The sequence below is a fragment of the Carcharhinus amblyrhynchos genome, chromosome 28 (genome assembly GCF_965287045.1).
Source record: "Carcharhinus amblyrhynchos chromosome 28, sCarAmb.v2.hapA, whole genome shotgun sequence".
Lineage (NCBI taxonomy): Eukaryota > Metazoa > Chordata > Chondrichthyes > Carcharhiniformes > Carcharhinidae > Carcharhinus > Carcharhinus amblyrhynchos.
Window position 1 is genome coordinate 27,517,894 of NC_137351.1, and position 26,063 is coordinate 27,543,956.

General features: G+C 45.5%; 1 protein-coding gene across 2 annotated transcripts in view; it reads left to right on the forward strand.

Annotated features, from left to right (window-relative positions):
* fkbp16 (FKBP prolyl isomerase 16) overlaps positions 1 to 26,063 on the forward strand; it is a 147,042-nt gene that overhangs the window by 94,607 nt on the left and 26,372 nt on the right. For both annotated transcript variants that reach the window (XM_080214144.1, XM_080214145.1), the window contains exon 4: positions 21,911 to 22,128. In XM_080214144.1, the coding sequence (XP_080070270.1) occupies positions 21,911 to 22,128 (218 nt within the window). The remainder of the gene's footprint in view (positions 1 to 21,910; positions 22,129 to 26,063) is intronic.

A 26,063-nucleotide genomic window follows, 5' to 3' on the forward strand; every position in this document is an offset into this window, starting at 1 on the left:
GGTTCACTAATGTCCCTTTAGTCTCTGCCATGGGGAGGTGGTGGTATATTGGTATTGTCGCTGGACTAGTAACTCAGCAGGGTAATGCTTTGGGGGCCCGTGTTCGAATCCCACCATGGCAAATGGTGAAATTTGAATTCAAAAAAAATCTGGAATTAAAAGCCTAATGATGACCATGAAACCATTGTAAAAACCCATCTGGTTCATTAATATCCTTGAGAGAAGGAAATCTGTTGTCCTTGCCTGGTCAGGCTTACGTGTGACTCCAGATCCACAGCAATGCGGTTGACTCTTCAATGCCCTCAGGGATGGGTAATAAATGTTGGCCCAGTCAGCAACGCCCACATCCCATGAATAAATAAAAATAAAAGTGACTCCAGACTTTTGACTCTTAAATGCGCCCTGAAACAGCATAGTAATCATTCCGTTCCAGGGCAATTAGGGATTGCAATAAAAAGTAAACATTTTCAACAAGGATCTTATCAAACACAAAAGAATGATGCTTGCTAACTAGTTGGCACCCTCCTCAGCTAAGTGGAGGAAAGTAAGTTATCTCTTTAATTTAGTTAGTAACTATATTCACAATCCAATGCTCCAACTGCAAGTGTGGTTGCTCTACTTTTGACCTGATTTCATGCACCAGAGCAGATTGGCTAGTTGCTCAGTCAGCTCGTCATGGCAAGTGGGACACTCCCCGAGAATGGAAAATTCCACCCCTTAGTTTTGGAACTCAGATCACCTTGATGGTTACGCCAACAATATCCTCCAAGATGAGACGCTGTTTGTCCAGCCCTGCAACTCACACTTTCATTAACGGTGCTGCAGTCACCCCTTCGCTTGCTGCCTCCTGATTTAATTTATTGGACATTCTATCTTGGGGCGGCACAGTGGCACAGTGGTTAGCATTGCTGCCTCACAGCGCCAGGGACCCGCGTTCAATTCTCAGCCTTGTTGGTGCAGAGTCTGCACATTCGTCCCGTGTCTCCGTGGGTTCCTCTGGGTTTCCTCCCACAGCCCAAAGATGTACAGGTTAGATGCTAATGCTAAATTGATTCTAGTGTCGGGGGATTAGCAGGGTAAATACATGGGGGATAGGGCCTGGATGGGATTGTGGTTGGTGTAGACTCGATGGCCTTCTTCTTCACCTCAATGGTTCTACTCTAACTGTTGCCCACGGTCCTTGGAAAGGCTGGCGCGCATATTAAAATTAAATGCTGACCCTGTAAATTATTAAAGGCTGCGAGAATTTCTTTCCCCATTATTCCCTCCCTCGGTGCTGCTTAGCCCACTGTGAGTGATTAATTAGACCCAAGTTAGGAAGGGCCTGAATCTCGGGCCCAGCAGGTAATTGGCAATCATCAGGATAGTTAGCCGCTCTCAGGTGCTGTTGGGAAAACCCAGCCCTTTGATATCGAAAGAAAACACTTAATTACTCGGCTGGAATTTTATTTGCCGCCTATTTAATCAACCAAAGCAATCTGCAATCATTAAAATGGTGCGACCAGAAGGATTGGCCAGCATCTGGAACATTTTGTTATGCTTCAATTGACCCAGTTAGTCGTCAGACGTTCTGAAGGGCCAGCACGGGCATATAATCATTAGTGGCCTGCAAGAAATATTCCCGTGAGGTACACTGTTACTGCTTGTTGATTAGATTTCAGTACGAGGGGAGATGCTATTGCAAAGCGTTCATGTTTCACCGAAGAGAATTTTTGCAAAGGCTCTGGTCCCACGAGTAGCTTCTGACCAGCAGCAAGCACTCGTAGCTGAGATAAAGCTAAGACACCGTAGGCCTGGTGTTTTGGGAGTGGAGCCTTGTAAGCCGATCACCATCTGTAAAATTATACTTCAGGCCCTGTTTGTTTTGGCTGGCAGGTCACGGAGGCATGGCGGCACAATGGCTAGCACTGCTGCCTCACAGCGCCAGGGACCCGGGTTCAATTCCCAGCTTGGTTCACTATTTGTGTGGACATTCTACCCGTGTCTGCATGGGTTTCCTCTGGGTGCTCCGATTTCCTCCCACACTCCAAGGACGTGTGGGTTAGGTGGATTGGCCGTGCTAAATTGCCCAATCGTGTCGGGAATTAGCAGGATAAATACATGGGGAGAGAACCTGAGTGGGATTGTTGTTGGTGCAGGCTGGATGGGTCAAATGGCCTCTTTCTGCACTGTAGGGACTCCATGTGGAATCCAACTTTTTTTGTAGTGGGACTCATTCCAGTTACAGTAAAAAAACAGCTGCGGTGGGAACTGGGGGACAGAGTCGGGATACTTTCACACCCCCACCCCCGCTATTTCATCAGAATGTGGAAAATTGGATTGAACAGATAGTGTGTGGGTCAGGGGTTCAAGCTGACCCCTGCCAGAACATAAGAAATAGGAGCCGGAGTCGGCCATCTAGCCCTTCGAGCCTGCCCCGCCATTCAATAAGATCATGGCTGATCTAAAGTGGATCAGTTCCACTTTCCCGCTTTCTCCCCATAATCCTTAATTCCCCTGTCTATCAGAAACCTACCTACCCGTGACTTAAATATATTCAATGAGGCAGCCTCCACCACTTCAATGGGCAGAGAATTCCAGAGATTCACCACCCTTTGAGTGAAGAAGTTCCTCCTCAACTCTGATCGAAAGTACCCCCCCTTATTTTGAGACTGTGCCCTCTAGTTCTGTTTTCCTTTCTAAGCGGTAAGAATCCCTCTACCTCTACCCTATCTAGCCCCTTCATTATCTTATATGTCTCAATAAGATCCCCCCTCATCCTTCTAAACTCTAACGAGTGCAGTCCTAGTCTATTCAATCTCTCAGAAACAAAATGGCAGCCCTAATGACAGAGCACTGACACTGCTGCCAACCCATTTCCAGCACCGCTAGTCACACAATCAGTTTTAACCATTATGAAGCATGAGAAATTGAGCAGCGTTTGAGTCTATATTAGTCACAGCTTGGATCATCAGTGCCATTGTATTGTCACTAAATGCCACCTTGGAAGTAGGGGTTTTACAAGAGCAAGAAGGTGAAATAAAATTAATGGGTGGATTTTTCCTGGGAATCGTAGTGTGTGTGACAGGGCCATGCAAAGATCTGTTGACCTCAGGTAGGATTTTCCAGTCATGGGGGCGAGTAAAGCCGGAAAGTCCCACCCAACATCTATCTGTGTGAGTCAGTGTCTTTGAGGGTAATGTTTATCTGCCGCTGGAAAGTTCATTGTTTCAAAGAATAATGTCTTCACTGAATGAAAACAAAAAATGCAAAGAAATTGCCTTTCATTTCCATAGGCAATCTCAAAGTGCTTCCCAACCAATGTAACACTGTTGTCATATAAGCCAACATGGCAGCCATATTTGTGCTGAGGAAGATCCCACAAGGTTTGCAGATGATTGCAGGGCAACACAGTGGCACAATGGTTAGCACTGCTGCCTCACAACAGCATGAAATCATAGAAACCCTACAGTGCAGAAAGAGGCCCTTCGGCCCATCGAGTCTGCACCGAACACAATTCCACCCGGGCCCTACCCCCATATCCCTACATATTATACCCACTAATTCCTCTAACCTACGCATCCCTGGACACTAAGGGGCAATTTCTTAGCATGGCCAATCCACCTAACCCACACACCTTTGGACTGTGAGAAGAAACCACAGCACCCAGAGGAAACCCACGCAGACACAAGAAGAATGTGCAAACTCCACACAGACAGTGACCCGAGCCAGGAATCGAACTCAGGATCCTGGAGCTGTGAAGCAGCAGTGCTTACCACTGTGCTACCATGCTGTCCTGCTGCATGGATTTGGGTTCGATTCCTGGCTCGGGTCACTGTCTGTGTGGAGTTTGCATGTTCTCCTCGTGTCTGCGTGGGTTTCCTCTGGGTCCTCCAGTTTCCTCCTACAGTCCAAAGATGTGCAGGTTAGGTTGATTGGCTATGCTAAACTGTCCTAGGGTGTGTAGGTTAGAGAGATTAGCGGGGTAAGTTTGTGGGGATAGGGCCTGAGGCGGGATTGTTGACGGTGCAGGGGCGATGGGCTGAATGGCCTCCACCTGCACTGGGGTTTCTGTGATGATTTCTATGAGATAATTGACCAGTTAATCAACCAGTCCTTGGTGGTATTTGAGGGAAGAATGTTGAGCAAAACACATTGAAGATCTCCCTGGTCGTCTCTACGACGTCCGAAACAGTTTTTACCGTCAACCTGAATCAGCCTTGTCCAAATATCCAAGTTCAACTACAATACAGAACAGTAAACTGGGGAGGACTGGTAATGTTAAAAAGAAGTTTGCAACAGGAAAGCTCAGTCTTTGATAAGGTTGAACTTAATCCGGCATGCTGCAGCTGAAGGGTTTATATAATCTTTGAAGTTGTGCAGCCTCTTAGTGTAAGGTTTGACTGACGGCCAGAATACAATTAGGTCCGGTTTGTATTTTCACCTCCGAACGTGGGATATGAAAACAGTAAAATCGCCATTTTACTGGGACTAGTGTGTACTTTACAACGTGAAATATTAAAACAGCCTTGTGGCAAAATCCAACTGCATTGAGTGAAATCTAACCAACCTGTTGAAAACAGTATATGAATTGAAAACTTAAAATCCAGCTATCGGACTGAAAGGACATTTATGTTTTGAAGGAACACCATTTTAAAATGTGTGAATGACACTGAGATGGTCAGTGTGCGTGATTTTAATGTTTATGGACCTCTTTGAAGAGGAGAAGGTAAATTATCCAAAAGTCTCCTGCAAATATTCTGCCTCACACCAAATCTTGTTCTCCCATCACCCTGTGCTCCTTAGCTCCCAGATTAGCAAGGCTTTGAATTTAATCCCTGTGTTCCAATTCCTATTCTCTTCCCGCACCCAGTGATGCGCTAAGGCAGACTTTTGTCTGTTTCCGTAGCTAGTAATTTCTGGAACAGATCACTGTCACCAGGAGTTATAACTTGAGGGAGGACGTCACTCCACATCAAGTATCTTCCAGAAGTCCCTCCCACTCTTACTGCCAGCCATTGGTGTGTTTAAAAGGATTTGCAAGCTAACACTCAACCAGTTTGACCTCATTATGAAATCACCTTCTTTGACCATCAAGTCCTGGGGTGGGACTTGAACCCGGAGCTTCTGGCTGAGGCAGGGACCCTCTCCCTTTCTCAGTAACCACCTCCAAACCTACAGCCCTGCGAGTTTGCATGATTTCCTGCACATCTGGCATCCCTGATTTCCCCCACCACTTTGTGGCCAAGCACTCAGATATTTAGACCCTAAATCTTGGAATGCACTCCACCTAATCCTCTCTGATTCACCATCACCCTCTCTCTCTCTCTCCCTCTCCTTTCCTTCTTCCTGTTCATCCTTTGAAGGTAACCTTGTTTATCAGCTGTAGTGTTTGGTAGGGTTCTGGCAGATGTGTAGGTGATTGCTAAGGCTGACCTGTGTCTGGAAGGTTCTGCTCTAATTTTTTTAGATTCATTCATAGGATATGGATGACACTGGTCAGGCCAGCATTTATTATCCATCCATAATTGCCCTTAAGAAGGTGGGGATGAGCTGCCTTCTTGAACCACGACAATTCATATGATGCAGGTAGAACCACAGTGCTGTTAGGAGGGGAGTTCCAGGATTTAGACCCATCAACAATGTAGTTCTAGGTCGTGGTGATTTGGAGGGGAACTTGTGGTGTTGTACCGATCTGTTTGCAGGCCATGTCCTTTAAGGTGGTAGAGGTAAGTTTGGAAGGTGCTGTCGAAGGAGCCTTGGTGAATTGCTGCATTGTAACTTGTAGATGGTACACACTGCTGCCATTCTGCCTCTGGGGTGGTAGGGGCAAATGTCTAAGATGGTGAAAAGGCGAGCAATCAAGCAAGCTGCTTTGTCCTGGATGGCATTGAGCTTCTTGAGTGCTGTTGGAGCTCCACTCATCCAGACAAGTGAAGAGTATTCTATCACAATCCTCATTTGTGCTTTGTAGATGGTGGGCAGACACTGGAGAATCAGGAGGTGAGTAACTCACGGCAGGATTCCTAGCCTCTGATCTGTTCTTGTAGCTACAGTATAGTCCATTTCAGTTTCTAATCAATGCTAACTCGACAGTGAGGGATTCAGCCATTGAATGTCAAGGAGAGATAGTTAGATTATTTCTTGTTGGAGCTGGCGATTGCCTGGTACTTGTGTGGGGAGAATGTTACTTGGCACTTTATCAGCCCAAGCCTGGATATTTTCCAGGTCTTGTTATATGTGGACATGGACTGCTTCAGTATCTGAGGAGCCCCCAGTGGTGCTGAACATTGTGCAGGTATCACCAAACCTCCCCTCTTCTGACCTTATGATGGAGGTAAGGTCATTGATGAAACAATTATGTCTGGGACACTACCCAGTGGAATTTCTGCAGTGATGTTCCAGGATTGAGATAATTGTCTGGGTTCAATACCAACCAGCAGAGTTTTCCCCCTGATTTCCATTGACTCCTGTTTTGCTGCGGTTCCTTAATACCATACTAGCTTAAATGCCGTCTTGATGTCAAACGCAGTCACTCTAACCTCACCCCCTGAGTTCAGCTCTTTTGTCCATGTTTGAACCAAGTCAGCAATGAAATTAGGAGTTGAATGGCCTTGGCGGAACCCAAACTGGGCATTAGTCAGTAGGCTATTAAAAGTTTATTTTTAGAAGTTTACTTATTAGTCACAAGTAGGCTTACATTCACACTGCAATGAAGTTATTGTGAAAATCCCCTATTGAAGAATTGAAGGCTTGGCGCTGTTTGATAGCACTCTCAATGGCATGACTTGCCACTTCGCGGATGATTGAGAGTAGGCTGGTGGGACAGAAATTGTTTGGATTTATTTGTCCTGCTTTTTGTGGACAGGACATAACTGGGCAATTCTCCACCTTGCCAGACACATGATTGACTGGGAAAGGGTCAGAAGGCTCACCATCACACAGGACCTGCGGAGGCGTGATGTTATGGAGCTGTTGAACCATGGTGATGGATTCCTCAGAGTGGCTAAATTTCACAATTACCTTCCAAAGTTCCACACGGCTGATTGTGTCAAAGGATTTTCTCAGTCGATAAATGTGGTTTAAAGCTCCATATTATTTTCTTGATGTTTCTCCTGAAGCTGTCTAACTGCTAACACCACTTGTTTCTGAAACCCTATTGACTGGATGGCACGGTAACACAGTGGTTAGCACTGCTACCTCACAGCTCCAGCCACCCAGGTTGGATTCCTGGCTTGGGTCACTGTCTGTGTGGAGTTTGCACATTCTCCCAGCGTCTGCTTGGGGTTTCCTCCAGGTGCTCTGGTTTCTTCCCGCAGTCCAAAGATGTGCGGGTTAGGTGCACTGGCCTTGTTAAATTGTCCCATAGTGTCCCGGAATGCGTGGGTTAGCAGTGTTAGCAGGGTAAATATGTGGGGTTACAGGGATAGGGCCTGGGAGGGATTGTTGTCGGTGCAGATTTGGTGGGTTGAATGGCGTTCTTCTGCATTGTAGGGTTTCTATGATTCTATGACTCTCTGGCAGAAGATCCTGTTCTTCACCAAGCGGTTCAGGATTCTGATGATGATTTTTCCAGCGATGGAGAGGAGTGAGATTCTTTCATGATTGTCAGAAAACTTTCTGTTTGTAGAGGTGGGCAATGGTGATATCTTTGTATTCTTGTGGGACAGTTCCTTTCTTATGGATGGTTCCTTTCTTGTGGATGGTTCTTTGCCGCCATATAGATAGACTGAAAGAGTTGAGTGAACTTCTGGACCACTCCAAGCTTGGGCTGGGATAGCATTAGCTACTCAAGCTTCACTTGTGAATGGGAATTTTGCATTCATCATTTGAAACAGTGAGAGGGTCATCAAGGGAGCTGCTGATGACAACCTTTCGATTGCTTCTTCATCAATTGATGAAGACCAACGTGGCGCTCACCACATCTTTCCAGAAATTGAGCTTTCCCCATGGGCAATGTTGACCTGGTCCTTAAAACTACCTCTTTGAACAAACTTTTGGCCACCTGCCCTCACTTTTTCTTTGTGGTGTGGCATCATGTGTCTAATAAGTTCCCGTTTGGGAGACTTTCCTGCATTAATGGTGCTGTAGAAATGCAAGTTTCTGTTGTAGTAACACCTTTACAATCAGGCCTTTCAGATGAATTCATCTCATTGAGTGTTTTTATTAATTCAGAACCAAGGTTCTTAGTTTCCACTGCTTTGCTCTGAGTGAGTTTGTGTAGTCTGAACATAAAGGTCAGCACACACTCCTGATTTTCTTTCTCTATGGTGGATAATATGATGACATTAATAATATAAACATACCAGGACAAGAAAGGCCTTTAATCCCCCAAAGTCATCTTGCCTGCACGATTGCCCTCAATATGTAGCCTTACAGAATTTCTTGTTTCAGGCAATAAGTGCCTGCATTTCAAATATCCAACAATACCAGTTGCGAGTGATACTGTTGACCTGATTTGTTGGGAGATTATAAGTATTCATTTATGGTTGTCTTTAGCTAACAGATATCACTCTGTCTGTCTTTGACTTGTGGCAAAGTTTGGGCCTTTTACTCGGTAAAAGGTGCCTATTGTAATGAATGGATTCAAGGTGAGGGGTGGAAAGCGGGGATGTGAAGAAAAACTTTTTTACCCAAAGGATGGTGACCATCTGGAAAGTGCTGTCTGGGACGATGGTGGAGGAGGGTTGCCTCACATCCTTTAAAAAGCAAATTGCCCCTTAGTGTCAGGGAGATTAGCAGGGTAAATACATGGGGGTTATCGGGAGAGGGCCGAGGTGGGATTGTTGACAGTACAGACTCAATGGGCCGAATGGCCTCCTTCTGGACTGTAGGGATTCTATGAAAGGGATTCTATGAAATATATTTTACAAAGCCATTTAAACTTGGCAATACTTAATTATATAGAGAGCAATTTCTTTCAATACAGTATATGAGGTGCCTCACAACCCTAGGTTATACTTATAATATACACTTATATTTCATTTCAAATATTCTCTGACGTGAGAAGCCCAAGGGGCTTTACGCAGATTCCAGCCACTCAGTCTGCTACAGTGGGAAGGTCTTTGGAGGCCTTTCTTCATTGAGCCGTTGTGACAGTTAGTTTAAGCTTCAGTGGATCCTTTAGCAGATTGTCCTACACATTGCAATGTGCCAGTCTGCAACATACAGTGGGGGAGGTTACGGGCAGATCAAAGAGTGCCTGTCACCATGTTGGTGACCCTCTGGCAGCAGTTGGCGCTGATCTCGATCCAAATCCCTAGGGACAGAGTCCTGTGTTATGGAACTGCTCAGGATGAACCTTGACTAAAACCATTGCGTCTCTCCGCAGACCTGCTTAACAAAGGCATTTTTCAGAAGGGGTTGGATGATGGTCCCCCCACCACAACTTCTTCGAGGCAGTGTGCACAGGGGGCAAAACTCCGAGTGTGTGGGAAGGATGTGGTGCAGCAGTGCCCTTCTCAGCACCAGCCAACTGGTGTTTTAGCCATGTAGTGTTCTGCTGAACCACTTTGAGTTTCTACTCAGGGAACCACCCGAGGAGTTTTAAAGATGTTACTTGCAGCTCACTGCCTCATGGATTTGTGGTCAAAGATTTTTTCTGCATAGTACTGGTCTGGCACAGTTAAACTGAATGGAGTGTTCCACAGCAATGTGGCCAGACCCATCCTTGTCAGCACCAGGAATAGATAGAACCTCAGCCTGGAAGGACACTTAGTGCTTGCAAACTGAGAGTCTCTGGTTAGCTTTGATGCAGCCACACATAAACATATCCACCCGGTTACTGGTAACGTTGAATATTTTCTTCTCCCATTGTCTAAGATTAAGTTTATTTATAATTGTCACAGGTAGGCTTACATTAACACTGTAGTGAAGTTACTGTGAAAATCCCCTAGTCGCCACACTCTGGTGCCTGTTGGATACACTCAGGTAGAATTTAGCATGGCCAATGCACCTAACCAGCTCGTCTTTTGGACTAAGGGAGGAAACCAGACCACCCGGAGGAAACCCACACAGACATGGGGAGAATGTGCAGGCTCTGCATAAAGAGTGACCCAAGCTGGGAGTCAAACCCGGGTCCCTGGAACTGGGCAGCACCAAGGGGGTGGGGCCTGAGTGGGTGGAGCCTACTGTGGGCAGGACCAGACCAGGATGGCTGTTTAGTGGTAAGGAGGGGTAACCGCTGCGCACTGCGCACAACAATTAGTGAGGAATGGAGTGGGGGTGATTGGGTTGACCATACGGGGACAGGGGGGTCATGTTAACTACTGGGGAGGCTGATTGACCATTAGGAGGGGTGATGGGGTGGCAATCGTGGGGGTGTTCATGGGATCAATCAGTGTGGGCAGGTGGGGGTGGGTGCCATGGGAGTAGATAGGTCCAAGTGGGTGGGGGTGCGATAGGTCATGGGCTCCATGATAGCTGGGGGGGGGGCCTGCTTAAGACCATGGTGGCTGACTGAGATAGCAGAGCTTCAGTGACAGGCCTTTGTGCTCTCACAGCAGGAGGGATCTGCGCATGTGCAATTGCGCCCTCTTCTGCTCTCAGTCAGCGTTTGGATGATTTAAACCCGGCCCCCTCTCCTACAGGTGAGAAATGGTTTTTGAGTTCATGTGTGTGTGTGAGAGGCAGAGAAGGGTGAGAGTGTGTGTGTGTGTTTGTGAGAAAGAGAAAGGTGAGAGAAAGAGTGTGAGTGATAGAGAAGTGTGTGCGTGCGTGCGTGTGTGTGAGTGTGAGTTGGTGTGCAAGAGTGAGAGGTGAGTGTGTCAGTGAGAGAAAGAGTGTATGTGCAAGAGTGTGTGTGTGAGAGAGAGGTGAGGGTGTGTGAGAGAGAGAGGTGAGGGCTTGTGTGACAGGGGTGCGAGTGAGTGAGTGAGAGAAAGAAAAGGGCAAGAATATGCACGCAAGAGAGAGGAACATGAGTGTGTGAGTGTATGTGTGTGAGTGTATCAGATATGAGAATCCAGCTCTCCAGCAGCATTCCGAATATTCAATAAATTTGTGAGCAAAATAAACTGCATCATTCCTCCTATTAGACATGACAAAAAGAAGATATGAAACAAGTACTTTGTTGATCAAGAAAATTTTTCAATTATAATAAATAGACGTCTAAGAAATAAAAAATACTTTTCTAATTGTGTTTGTGTGTGTGTATGTGCCTATTGCATGAGAACAATCTTAACTCTTCAACATGTTTCTCAGGGATTCTCTCAGTAATATTGGGAGTACAATGGGGTTCCATGCTGGTAAAGTTTGGGAAATCCTCTTTCACACCACAATCCCTATATCCAAATACATTCCAACTCATCCAGAAGATGTCGATTCTGTAATTCTGCTAGCTAACATTTTGCACAGAATTAAGGCTGAAATTTATGTACAACAGGAAAAAAAGCCACTTCTTTGGGATCATTTGAATGAATTATTGAATTGATCCTCTCTGAGACTTGCTCTGTATTTTGCACTTCACTGAATGCATTTTTGTGGAAGGAACCACATAACAAATAGGAAGGCTTTCATTGTTGCATTTCCTTCAGCATACTGTGCATAAATGATAAACGGCTGAAAATTTTTATCTACATACTTTGGGAGGAATTTATTGGTGTGGATCTGTAAATTTCCCTGGGGCCCTGATTTCTTGCACTGCTTTGTAAACTTCATACAAACGTGCGCCACCACTCAACTGAACATTGGCACAGATGCCAACGCAGGTTCCTCTGGCTGCAACATCTACATGATAATATGGTCCAAATCCTATACCCCTCAGACATCCCAATTTCAGTGTGGGTGATATGTCCAAAAATGAATGCTGTTGAATTTCTAAACCGAGATCTATGCAACATGTAAGGAGCGGAATCCCAAAATGAATGGATACATTGATTGGCAATGTTATAGGAACGACCTGTAGGCAGCACGGTCACACAGTGGTTAGCACTGCTGCCTCACAGAGCCAGGGACCTGGGTTCAATTCCGGCTCGGGTCACTGCCTGTGCGGAGTTTGCACATTCTTCCCATGTCTGTGTGGGTTTCCTCCGGCTATTCCAGTTTCCTCCCACAGTCCAAAGATGTGCGGGTTAGGTTGATTGGCCATGCTAAAATTACCCCTTAGTGTCCTGAGATGCAGAGGTTAGAGAGATTAGTGGGTAAATATGTAGGGATGTGGGAGTAGGGCCTGGGTGGGATTGTGGTCAATGAAGACTCGATGGGCCAAATGGCCTCTTTTTGTACTGTAGAAATTTTATTCTATGAGGTGTAGGTTAGGTTGATTGGCCATGTTAAATTGGCCCTAGTGTCAGGGGGATTAGGAGGGTAAGTATGTGGGTTACGGGAATTCTAAGTGGGATTGTGGTCTTGATAGGCTGAATGGCCTCCTTCTGCACTGTACGGATTCTATGAGTTTTATGACCACCCCCAGTGATTGCCAGCAAATGCTTTATTTATGGGCAGCACAGTGTCAATGGGCACAGCACACAGGCACGATAGTTAGCACTGCTACCTCATAGCGCCAGGGACCCAGGTTCAACTCCTGGCTTGGGTGCGGAGTCAGCATGTCCTCCCCATGTCTGTGTCGGTTTCCTCTAGGTTTCCTCCCAAACAGGCACTGGAGTGTGGTGGTTAGGGAATTTTCACAATAACTTCATAGCAGTGTTAATGTAAGCCTACTTGTGACACTAATAAATAAACTTTAAACTTCATGGGAGCAGCAGGTAATTATGCTGGAATAATGCTTATCATTTTCCTAATGTTATGGACTGAACAGCCTTTATCAGATTGTATACAGTCATTCCAAAAGCTGTCAGTATTAATAATTGTCGCCAGACGTAATTATATTGCTTCTCCTTGTGTTTGCTAGTGGCCAAGTACCCCGGCAAAATAAATAGTCTCCAAACCGAGGAGGAAGCAGATAGCAAGATATCATGGTGTGCTTTTCCATTAAGTTCACTGCTGCCTTAGACAATTTTGACTGCTTTAAGAAGAGGGTTTGGATTTGTTTTGAACACCGCTGAACTGAACTCAATCAAGAGCTGTTCACTGCCTCGGGAAACCCAAAGAACTTCTAATGAGGTCAGTTTGGGCGCCATAAGAATGCATTTCATGGGATGGAAAATACAGAGGAGGTCTTGAAAGAGAATAAATATAAAAATCGCACAAAGGATTGTGGTTAGCCTCTTCCCCACCGTCCCTCCCACTGGAGAAATGAATTTCTTTCCTCCTGCATGGAAATTCCAGCCTTAATTTTGCACCAGAATTGAGTAAACGGATTTGTAGAAATATTGATTACCTTGAACCTGGAGGCGGAACCATTGTAACGAGCTGGAATGTGATTGGGTGCAGGAATTAATAGATGGCCTAAAAGAATGACCTTAGGGCAGTCAATGAAATACATTTGAAATGTAATCACTGTTGTTTCTGAGGGCAATACAGCAACCAATTTGCACACAGCAAGCTCCCATGAAGTAAAGAATAGATTATCCGTCATAGTGGTGTTGGATGAGGGACAAATATTTGCCAGGGAACAATCACAGAAACCCTACAGTGCAGAAAGAGGCCATTCGACCCATCAAGTCTGCACCGATCTCAATCCCTCCCAGGCCCTATCCCCATGTATTACCAACTAATCCCTCTAACCTACACAACCCAGGACACTAAGGGGCAATTTAGCATGGCCAATTAATCTAACCTGCACATCTTTGGACTGTGGGACGAAACTGGAGCACCCGGAGGAAACCCACACTGACACAGGGAGAATTGTGCAAACTCCACACAGACAGTGACCCAAGCCAGGAATCGAACCCAGGTCCCTGGAGCTGTGAAGCAGCAGTGCTAACCACTGTGCTACCACGCCGCCCAAAAAAAAATTCCACTACTCTTCCTCAGATTATTCCATCAGTCGACCTGAGTGTGTGGACAAGGGGTGGATTTTCCAGCCCTATTTACGCCAAGGTTGGAAAATCCCATTCAAAGTCAACAGGCCTTTGCATGGTTCATTCTCCCAGTCACGTTGTAATCAAATAAAAACTGCTAATACTGTATAATCTCATGTCTGGGAGTAGCTGGTTAATACGGGTGCTTTGAGAAGTAAAAAAAACGTCTTCAGCGTCTTTTACACCACTCCCCTGCAGACTTTTACAAACCTGAAACAACACTGGAAAGCACATAAAAACAGAGCAACCACCAGAAGGAATCAATCTGCAACCAAGCTGTGGGTAATAGATGATTCCTTTAGATAGTACAGATAGGGGGGGGAATTGATTCTGCTTCTGAACATTCAGCTGTGCCAGCACTACACTTCTTAATGCTGGTGTCAAATCAGTATCGAACACTGACTGAGGTCCTGATATGCCCGTTCTGTACATTTCCCGCAGATGGTCACTGTGTAGACACAAATGCCCATGTCAGCGTGGCATCTGCCATGATTTGCCACATGTGTGCTGACCACGGGCACTATGTTGGAGCTCTCAGGCACCCTGCCAGGTAGCACGGTGTCACAGTGGTTAGCACTGCTGCCTCACAGCGCCAGGGACCTGGGTTCAATTCCCGGCTCAGGTCACTGTCTGTGTGGAGTCATTGGAGATGATGTCATTGACCCTTTGAGCAGGTAACTGAGGGACACTCGGAGTCTTAACCGAGTTAACTCAGTAATGAAAATGGATTAACCCAAAGACTTTCATAATTAATACCACAGTAGACATTGGTACCAGGGAGACGGTAGCATGTTTGTGATGATGCTGGACTAGTATTCAAGAGACACACAGGTTCAAATCCCACCATGGTGGTTGGTGGAATTTAAATTCAATTAATTAATGTTAAAAATCTAGAATTGAAAATTATTCTCAGTCATGGTAGCCAAAAAAATCTATCTTCTTCACTAATGCCCTTATGGGATGGAAATCTGCTTGGTCCAGTCTACAGGTGACTCCAGACCCACAGCAACATGGTTAAGTTTTAACTGCCCTCTGAAATGGCTTAGAAAGCCATGCAGTTCAAGGGCACTGGTATTGGGCAAAAAATACTGGACCTGCCAGTATGTTCTGTGAGTAGGATTGTAGCCTGTAGTGAACACACGCCACTTTATTAAAGCTCTTAGTTTGTCCAACGTACACGGCCTCCTACCCTCAATCCTGCACAGAAATGTCTATGACAACAATAAAGAAAATTACTGCACAGGAACAGGCCCTTCGGCCCTCCAACCCTGCACTGACCATGATGACCAACTTAACTAAAACCCACATCCCTTCTGGGGACCATATCCCTCTATTCCCATCCTATTCATGTATTTGTCAACATGCCCCTTAAAAGTCACTACCATATCCGCTTTCACTATCTCTGCTGGCAACCAGTTCCAGGCACCCACCACCCTCTATGTAAAAAATCTGCCTCGTACATCTCCTTTAAACCTTGCCCCTTGCACCTTAAACCTATGCCCCCTAGTAATTGAGTCTTCCACTCTGGGAAGAAGCTTCTGACTATCCATTCTGTCCATGCCCCTCATAGTCTTATAGATTTCTATCAGGTTGTCCCTCAACCTCTGTCGTTCCAGTGAGAACAAACCAAGTTTCTCCAACCTCTCATAGCTAATGCCCTCCATACCAGGCAACATGCTGGTAAATCTTTTCTGTACCCTCTCCAATGCCTCCACATACCTTCTGGTAGTGTGGCGACCAGAATTGAACACTATATTCCAAGTGCGGCCTAACTAATGTTCTATAAAGCCTCAACATGAGATGGAGGACTAGAGAGATTAAATGGCGAAAGGGTTCATGGTAAAGGGGCAAACGCAACTGTAATGGAACAAGTTAAGAGTGTGAATATAGTGGCTGCCTAATGGCAAAGTAAGGGAAATAAGAGCGAAAAGAGAGTTAAAAAAAGAACAAACCAGCAAAGAAACATGAACTAAAATGGAGGCAGAGGCGGTCAAGTCCCGAGGGTTACAATGTGTTGAGTTGAAAGATGAGGAGCCGTTCCTCGAAATGCAGTTGTACTTGGCTGTGATGCTCCAACGGCTATCAATGTTCCCTATCCAACGTGGCGAGTGGAAATGGTTGCTTTTGGCAAAGCAAATGAGTTCTGCTGACTCCCTGGAAGCAAAGCCAGTGTATGTCATATCACCATGGAATGGAATATTATTCTTGCCCAGTGAATGGAGCAACAGTACTCCGGGCATTTCTCCAGCCTTTTTGGCAGCCTTCCCGGTGAGGATTATGTTGCATATTCTCACATAGCCTTGCGAAAGATAATAGAACATCAACAACAAATACCTGATGCAAATAGCCTCGACTCTGTCCAGGGTAAGGAATGAAAAATAAGCTCTTGACGGAGTAAGTACTTTGTGAAGAATTAGTGAACAGGACACAGACTATTAACTTACACTGAACTTTTCATGACCTGCGCCATTGTTATCAGCGTGCAGACACACACACACAGATACGCCTCCCTCCGTACATTGCTGAATTAGTTCATTGTTTACACAAACTCTTTGAAATTGGAGTAATATTTGCATTTGAGTCACAGATGACCAGATTATTGTTGCCATTGAAATATTAGGAATCTTTGGAAAGCCTTTCAGAGAGAGAGAGACTGGTGGCCAATTCATTTGATTGAAAATGTGTGATTTTGGATAAGATCTCATGTGTCAAATGTTTTGGGGAAATCCAATCTGAACGTTGATCTTTCATTTGAATCTTACAGTGACAGCATTCTGCATCAGGCTCAGTGGTGTTTCAGCAGGGCCAGATAAATGATTTGTATCAGAACTTGATCATCCGTAACTCATTTTTGCCTTTATCATCACTGTGTCAAAATCTTGGAGCACCCAGCAATGGGATTGGCTCTTAACTGCTCTCACGGATTATTGGGGATGGACAAGAAACGTTGGCCTTGCCAGTGATGCCCATCTTATGAAGGAACCCAAGAACAACCCCCACTCACACTGCAAAGGCTCAAGAAAGGGGCGGAGCGGTGGCACAATGGTTAACGCTGCTGCCTCACAGTGCCAAGGGTCTGGATTCGACTCCCGGCTTGGGTCACCGTCTGTTTGGAGTTTGCACATTCCTCTCGCCTCTGCACGGGTTTCCTTTGGGTGCTCTGGTTTTGCTCCCACAATCTGAAAGATGTGCTGGTTAGGCGAATTACCCTTGCTAAATTCTCCCTCAGTGTACCCCCGAACAGGAGTGTGGCGACTAGGGAATTTTCACAGTAACTTCACTGAGTGAATATAAGCCTACTTGTGACTAATAAATAAACTTGAAATTCCAACGTTACCTTCTCAAGATCAATACATGCCAGAATCATAGAATCCCAACAGTGCAGGAGAAGGCCATTCAACTCATCAAGCCTGCACCCACAACAATCGCACCCAAGCCCTATCCCCTCAATCCCATGTACTCACCCTGCTAATCCCCCTGACCCTAAGGGGAAATTTTGCATGGCCAATCCACCTCTTTGGACTGTGGGAGGAAACTGGAGAATCTGGAGAAAGCCCACGCAGACATGGGGAGAACATGCAAACTCCACGTAGACAGTCGCCCGAAGCTGGAATCGAACTCAGGTCCCCGGCGTTGCGAAGCAGCAGTGCTAACACGGCGCCACCGTGCCACCCATATATTCCACTCTGATATTTATTCTGTACCAGATTCAATAGTGCACGCTTGCAAACAAAAACATTACTAGCGTAAAGTTGATTTGTTATTTTTTACCTAACAAGTATTCCTCAGAATGGGTTTGAAACTATTAAGATCCGTAGTACTACACTCTTTATCTGTTATATTGTGGGCCTACTTACCAGTCAACATTAGGGGATTTAGATGTTGTTCCTATTCCTTATAGTGTGTCAGAGATGTTGATTATGCGACTTGTTTATTGGAAGACTTTAGTGACCATTGTCTGTTCCAAAAATATCACACTCCGCAGGTCCATCTGCCTCATTACCACTAACGAGGGTTCTGTGCAAAAATGCCTTTGAGACAGTCAGATTCTGGCCCTTTCACCCCCTGGGACCATCGACACTGGCTGATGGGGTGAAAGTCTCTATCTCCCTACTGACGGTGAGAGCTGCTGTATATAACCTCAGGCAGTTTCAGCTTATACCCAAGTGTGAAAGACAAAGGTGCGCTGAACTGGCACTAATTGGCGTGGAATTAGCAATCCCCATCAGAGGAGCTGGCAGGTTCGATGGTGTCACACTTGTTCAGTGGGAACGACAATTACCCGAGGGCAAGTTTTTGAAGTGATCAGCGGGAGCTTTACACTTACTTCACTTCTTGGTAACATTGTGTGTCTGCCAGAGACGCAAGTGCTCCATTCTTCACAAACAAGCGATATAGTGGCACAATGGTTAGCACTGCCGTCTCACAGCACCAGGGACTGGGATCGATTCCCGGCTTGGATCACCGTCTGTGTGGAGTCTGCACATTCTCCTCGTGTCTGTGTGGATGTCTTCCGGATGCTCCGATTTCCTCCCATGGTCCAAAAGACATGCTGGTTAGATTTATTTATTGGTGTCACAAGTAGACTTACATTAGCGCTACAATGAAGTTACTGTGAAAATCCCCTAGTTGCCTGTTTGGGTACACTGAGGGAGAATTTAGCATGACCAATGCAGTTAACCAGCACATCTTTCGGACTGTGGGAGGAAACCGGAGTATCCAGAGGAAACGCACGCAGCCACGGGGGAGAATGTGCAGACTCCACACAGACAGCAATCCGAGCCGGGAATCAAAGCTAGGTTGGTGCTGTGAGGTAGCAGCGCCTTTGGCCATATTAAATTCTCCCTCAATGTACCCAAACAGGCGCCGAAGAGTGGCGACTAGGGGATTTTCTCAGTAACTTCATTGCAGCATTAACGTAAGCCTACTTGAGACACTAATAAATAACCTTTAAATTTAAAGCGTCATGTAGTCAAACATAAAATTCTCTGGAAAAAAGAGGTCAAGATGAAAACAATAGGATTGAAATTCACATTGACTTGTTTTTGGATCTGGAATGGACCCTACGGCCCAGCCAAGAGGCCTGAGGCTGGTTGGAAATCAGGCCTCTGTCTTCATTAATGTTAATCGTCAAACACTTGCCATCTGCCGGGCCTCTGTTGGAAGCTTACCCATTTTAAAAACTGAGTATTTCATCAGCTGTGGCCTAAGGTACATCCTGGGAGCAGCAGTGGGGTGGGGGGGGGGGGCTGCAGAACCTGACCACTGTGGAGTCAAGGGACCATGTTTGCTTCACCTGGCATTACAACAGCAGTAAATAAAACTTATCCTCTGCCGAAGAATCCCCAGTAGTGCTGGTCAGATGCCTACAACTTTCATCATTGCAATTCAATTTAAATGAGTGGGCGTGAGTTCACCCATCTAGCTATGTAAGGAGCTTAAACCCTCTGCTAGGCCGACGTAAGGTCACTCATAAAATCGCCAAACGGATTAGGCATCTTCCAGTGCACTGAGCATAGACTCATAGCATCCCTACAGAGCAGAAAGAGGCCACTCGGCCCATTGAGCCTGCACCAACAACAATCCCACCCAGACCCTATCCCTGTAATCCCATACATTTACTCTGCCAATCCCCTGACACTAAGGGGCAATTTAGGTTAGCCAATCAACATAACTCGCACAGCTTTGGACTGTGGGAGGAAACAGGAGCACCTGGAGGAAACCCACGCAGACATGGGGAGAATGAGCAAACTCCAGACAGACAGTCACACAAGGCTGGAATTGAATCCCAGTCCCGGCACTGTGAGGCAGCAGTCCTAACCACTGTGCCTATAGCATGTGAGACATTGGTACCTGAGATTGCCCCTCATTGTATTCATTTTGTGCAGGAAGAATAGGCACAAACAAAGCCCAATTTTTACCCTAATATTTATAAATGTAATGGTCAGGATTTGCATGATGATCAGAATCCGTGCTAAGTTTCAAATAGCCTCAAATGTTCTTCACTTCTTAGCTCAGAAATACCTGCGATTTGTTGATATTCCTGTCTTTTCTAATCCTACACTCCTAATAAAATTTCACTGGCCTGTGACGCCTACCTACCTCTCACACTTTGATCTGATTTGATTTATTATCATCACATGTATTAGTATACAGTGAAAAGTATTGTTTCTTGCATGCTACACAGACAAAGCATTCCGTTCATGGAGAAGGAAAGGAGAGAGTGCAGAATGTAGTGTTACAGTCATAGCTAGGGTATAGAGAAAGATTAACTTAGTGTGAGGTAGGTCCATTCAGAAGTCTTTTGGCAGCAGGGAAGAAGCTGTTCTTTAGTTGGATGGTATATAACTTCAGACTTTTGTATCATTTTCCCGACAGAAGAACATAGAACATAGAACATTACAACGCAGAACAGGCCCTTCGGCCCATGATGTTGCACCGACCAATTAAAAAAGCAATGACCCTCTAACCTAAACCAATCCCTTTCCATCCATAAACTTATCCACGGATCTCTTAAACGCCCCCAAACTAGGCGCATCTACAACTGCAGCAGGCAGGGCATTCCAATCCCTCACCATCCTCTGGGTAAAGAACCTACCTCTGACATCCATCCGATATCTACCACCCCTTAATTTAAAGCTATGCCCCCTCGTGCTAGCTTTCTCCATCCGAGGAAAAAGGCTATCACTGTCCACCCTATCTAAACCTCTAATCATCTTATATGTTTCAATAAGGCCCCCTCTTAGCTGCCTTCTTTCTAACGAAAACAACCCCAAATCCCTCAGTCTCTCCTCATAGGACCTTCCCTCCATACCAGGCAACATCCTGGTAAACCTCCTCTGCACCCTCTCCAATGCCTCCACATCCTTCCTATAATGTGGGGACCAGAACTGCACACAATACTCCAAGTGCGGATGCACCAGAGTTTTGTACAGTTGCAACATGACGTTACGGTTCCTAAATTCAATCCCCCTACCAATAAACGCCAAGACACCGTATGCCTTCCTAACTACCTTATCTACTTGATTCCCAACTTTCAAGGATCTATGTACACATACACCTAGATCCCTCTGTTCGTCAACACTATTCAGAGTCCTACCGTTAGCCCTATACTCTACACACCTGTTATTCCCGCCAAAGTGAATTACCTCACACTTTTCCGCATTAAACTCCATCTGCCACCTCTCGGCCCAGCTCTGCAACTTGTCCAAGTCTCCCTGTAAACTATGACACCCCTCTTCACTATCTACCACTCCTCCGACTTTGGTGTCATCAGCAAATTTACTGATCCACCCAACTATACCCTCATCCAGTTCATTTATAAAAATTACAAACAGCAGTGGCCCCAAAACAGATCCCTGAGGCACACCACTTGTAACCGAAGAAGGTGGAAGAGAGAATGTCTGGGACCCGGAGAGTCCTTAATTACGCTGGCTGCTTTTCTGAGGCAGCGAGAAGTGTAGACAGAGTCAATGGATGGGAGGCTGGTTTGCGTGACGGATTGGGCAACATTCATAACATTTTGTAGTTTCTTGCGGTCTTGGGCAGAACAGGACCCTTGCCAAGCTGTGATACAACTAGAAAGAATGCTTTCTATGCATCTGTAAAAGTTGGTGAGAGTTGTAGCAGACATGCCAAATTTCCTTTGTCTTGTGAGAAAGCAGGCACGTTGGTGGGGCTTTCTTAACTATAGTGTCGGCATGGGGACCAGGACAGGTTGTTGGTGATTTGATTTGGACACCTAAAAACTTGAAGCTCTTGACCATTTCTAGTCATCCCCATTGATGTAGACAGAGGCATGTTCTTCACTATTCTTCCTGAAGTCGATGGCAATTGGCATACCTGACAATCTAGCTGTTTCTTCCATGGCTCCAATATTAAACTCTTATTTCCGTTGTACAGAGCTGAGGATATCGGCAGAACAGCTTTTCTAAAGCTAAATCCCATTGACCAGATGGTGCAGTGCTGATGAATGAAGTTTGATCTTTTTCTTTTCCGTTCCATTTCAGAGCACCGGATGTCCCGGCAGATGCGACACTGATATACGAGGTCCAGCTTCTCAATGTCAGAAACGCTCCTGACCCAAAACGGCTGCTGGTCTCGGATTGTATTCGGATCTGTAAACAGAAACGGGAGCGCGGGAATTACCACTTCCAGAGAGAAGACTACCAGAGTGCTGTGAAATCATACAACCTGGCATTGGATATCCTGAATATCTCCTCAGAACGTAAGACCCAAGTCCATAGTTATAGTGCCCCACTTACCAAGCCTCTGACTTATACTGTTGCAGGAATATCTGGCTATTGCATTGTGCTGTTTCATTACCTTTGGAATAGAGGTGCTGGCATTGGACTGGGGTGAGCACAGTAAGAATTCTCACAACACTAGTTTAAAGTCCATCAGGTTTATTTGGTATTTCGAGCTTTAGGAGCGCAGCTCCTTCATTAGATGAGTGAGGACTCACCTGATGAAAGAGCAGCGCTCTGAAAGCTTGTGATACCAAATGAACCTGTTGGATTTTAACCTGGTGTTGTGAGACTTCTTATTATTACCTTTGGAAGAAGAGTAGGGGACACATCCTCAGTGCCCCGGCCAATATTTATCCTTCAATCAACATAACAAAAACAAATTTTTCTGGTCATCATCACATTGCTTTTTTGTGGGAGTTTGCTGTGTGCAAATTGATTTCCTGCATTATAACAGTGACTGTATTTAGAATCTGTTCTGTGTTTAGAATCATAGAATTGCTACAGTACAGGAGGAGGCCATTCTGCCCTGTAAGCCTGTAGTGACAACAATCGAACCCAGGCCCTAATCTGGTAACCCCACATATTTACCCTGCTAAACTCTCTGACACAAAGGGACAATTTAGCATGGCCAATCGACCTAACCCGCACATCTTTGGACTGTGTTATTTTACTTGGTATTTGTCAGCCCAAGCCTGAATGTCATCCGGGTCTTGCTACATTGGGCTGCTTCAGTGTTCGAGGAGTTGCAAAATGTGTTGAACATTGCGTAGCGATCAGCAAACATTCTGATGTCATGGTGGAGGAACGATCATTGGTGGAGTGGCAGATGATGGTTGAGCCTGGGGCACTGAGGAATCCCTGCAACGATGCCCAAGAACTGTGATGATTGGCTTTTGTCAATTCAGTAATTGTTGAGGGACAACGATTCTGAAATTAGCCTGCACCAGGCTTTCATTGGTTGGAAAAGCACCTTTTTAAGATACACTTATGGGATGCGGGCTTTGCTGGTTCGATTAGCATTATTGCCCATTAGGACGGTCTGAGTTTGTAGAACACCTGACCGGAATGTAAGTTCCTTCATTAAATCAATGGTATTCTCTAGCTAGGTTGATGTACCATTGACAATAGTTTGAGTTTTTTCTGTTCTGGGCACTGTGCCTCAGGAAGAAGATGGAGTTGGCGCAGCGCCTGAATAGGAATTCTGCGGCCCCTCAGACTTGCTCCACCGTTCAGTAAAATAATGGCTGATCTGATCGTAACCTCAACTTCATCTTCCTGCCTACCCCCAATAACCTTTGACCCCCTTATTAAACAAGAATTTATCTAGGTCTGCCTTAAAAACATTCAAAGGCTCTTCTTCCACTGCCTTCTGAGGAACAGGGTGCTGGTGACTCACAGCCCTCTGAGAGACAAAATGTCTCCTCATTCCTGTCTTAAATGAGCGACGCCTTATTTTGAAGAAACGACCCCTAATTCCAGATTCTCCCACAAGGGGAAACATCCTCTCCACATCCATCCTGTCAATGTCTCTCAGGATCTTCAAGGTTTCAACCAAGTTGCCCCTTTACAAGATTCACCAGAATCATACTAGGGCTAAAAGGTTTAAATTATGAGGACAGATTGAATACAGAAAGTTAAGGGTTGATCGAATTCAGATGGCGGAGTTCCCATGCATCTGCTACTCTTGTGTTCCTAGGCAGTAGAGAGCATGTTATTGGATAGAACTATCAAAGGAGCCTCAGTGAGTTGCTGTAGTACATCTTGTTGATGGTACACATTGCAGGTACTGTGCTTTGGTGATAGAGGGAGTGAATGTTTAATGTGGTGGATGGGGTGTCAATTAAGGGGGCTAATTTGTGCTGGATGGTATGAAGCTTCTTGAATGCATTTTGAGTTCCACTCATCCAGGCAAGTGAAGAGTATTCCATCACTTGCCTGGATGAGTGGAACTCAAAATGCATTCAAGAAGCTTGCCTTGTGGATGGTGGATGGGCTTTGGGGAGTCAGGCGTTACTCACCATAGAGTTCCCAGCCTCTGACCCTTTCTTGAAGCCACAGTATTTATACGGCTGGTCCACATATGTTTCTAGTCAATGGTAACCCCAAGAATGTTGATAGTGGAGTATTCAGTGATGGTAATATCATTGAACATCAAGGGGAGATGATTAGATTTTCTCCTGTTGGAGATGGTTGTGGCCTGGCACTTATTTGGCACAGATGTTACTTCATTTATATAGCACCTTGAACATCCAAAGTTTGTTTCTTTTTCTAAATTAAATTGTTATTGTCACACATATTGTGATATTTTACTTCCAGTTGCACTAATCAAGTCATGTAATGAGCTGGGAAATAAGAGTGGAAGCCGAAAAATGCAAAACATGCCCAGCATCATGCCTTCAGCGATCTGTCCAGGCCGTTCTTCCGAGAATGATGTGCATCTGGGTCTGACATCAATTCAAATATTTTTGAATTAATTTCCATATCATTAGCCTCTCCTCTATTGTGTTGCTCCACCATTGATAGCTATGAGTTCACTGCCCCAAATGTCTTGTGAATGTATGCTTTGGAACTCCCCTCTATCCTTAAAGCCTTCCTGGAGGCCCATTTCTTTGACAACCAAAGCATTTGGAATTGCAGATAGTATCCAGAGATGGATCAAAACCTGGCTGGCAGATAGGAAGCAAAGAGTTGCCATAAATGGATCTTTTCCAATTGGCAGGCAGTGACTACTGGGGTACTCCAGGGATCTGTGCTAGGACCCTAACATTTCACATTATATATGAATGATTTAGAAGAGGGGACTAAATCTCCAAATTTTCAGATGATACAAAGTTGGGTGGGAGGGAGAGCTATGAGGAGGATGCAGAGATGCTGCAGCGTAATTTAGACAAGCTGATTAAGTGGGCACATGCATGGCAGATGCAGTATATTGTGGATAAATGTGAGGTTATCCACTTCAATAGCAAAAGTAGGAAGATGGTGGCACAACTGTTTGTACTGCTGCCTCACAGCACCAGGTTCAACTCCTGGCTTACGTCACTCTCTGTGCGAAGCTTGCACATTCTCCCCTTGGGGTTCCCTTGGGTGCTCTGGTTCCCTCCCACAGTCTGAAAGATGTGCTAGTTAAGTGCATTGACCCGAACAGGCGCCGGAGTGTGGCGACTAGGGGAATTTCACAGTAACTTCATTGCAGTGTTAATGTCAACCTTACTTGTGGCTAATAAGTAAACTTTACATTTACTTACTTTTCTTCACTTTATTTGAATGGGTGCAAATTGAGAGAGGTGGATACTCAGCAAGACCTTGGTGTCCTCGTGCATCAGTCACTGAAGGCACGCAAGTACAGCAGGCAGTAAAGAAGGTAAAATTAATCAAGGGATACGGGGGGCGGGGAAGGCAGGATAAGGATATTGAATTTGATCAAAATGAATGGTGGAGCAGGTTCAAAGGGCCGAATGGCCTACTCCTGCCTCTATTTTCTATGTTTCAATGTTTCTAAATGTTAAGTGCGTTAAGGATGCATAGTCCTTTAAATAATGAGACCGCAAAGTCTATCTGGCTGCTCCACATTTCTTTTATCAAGAGTAACTAATGTAGACATTGCCCGGACCTGCCTGGTCCAAATGGAAAGCAGCCAGTATGGCGGTGTGATATTTACACTGTGCCAATTCAACATGTGTGGGTGCATCAGGAGACACAGCGGCATGTATCCATATCTTCCAAGTACAGAGTGTACCCTGTGGCCAGCAGTATAGCCTGGCCCCAGGGACGCCAAGTACGCCCTGGCAGGGGAGTTAGTATCGGTGCTATGCGTATGAATCTCACCTCCCCACCCCCACCACCCGCCCCACCGCCCACACTCAGATGTTTGCAACCCTTGATTTGAAATGAATTGACACAAAATCAGGGTGCT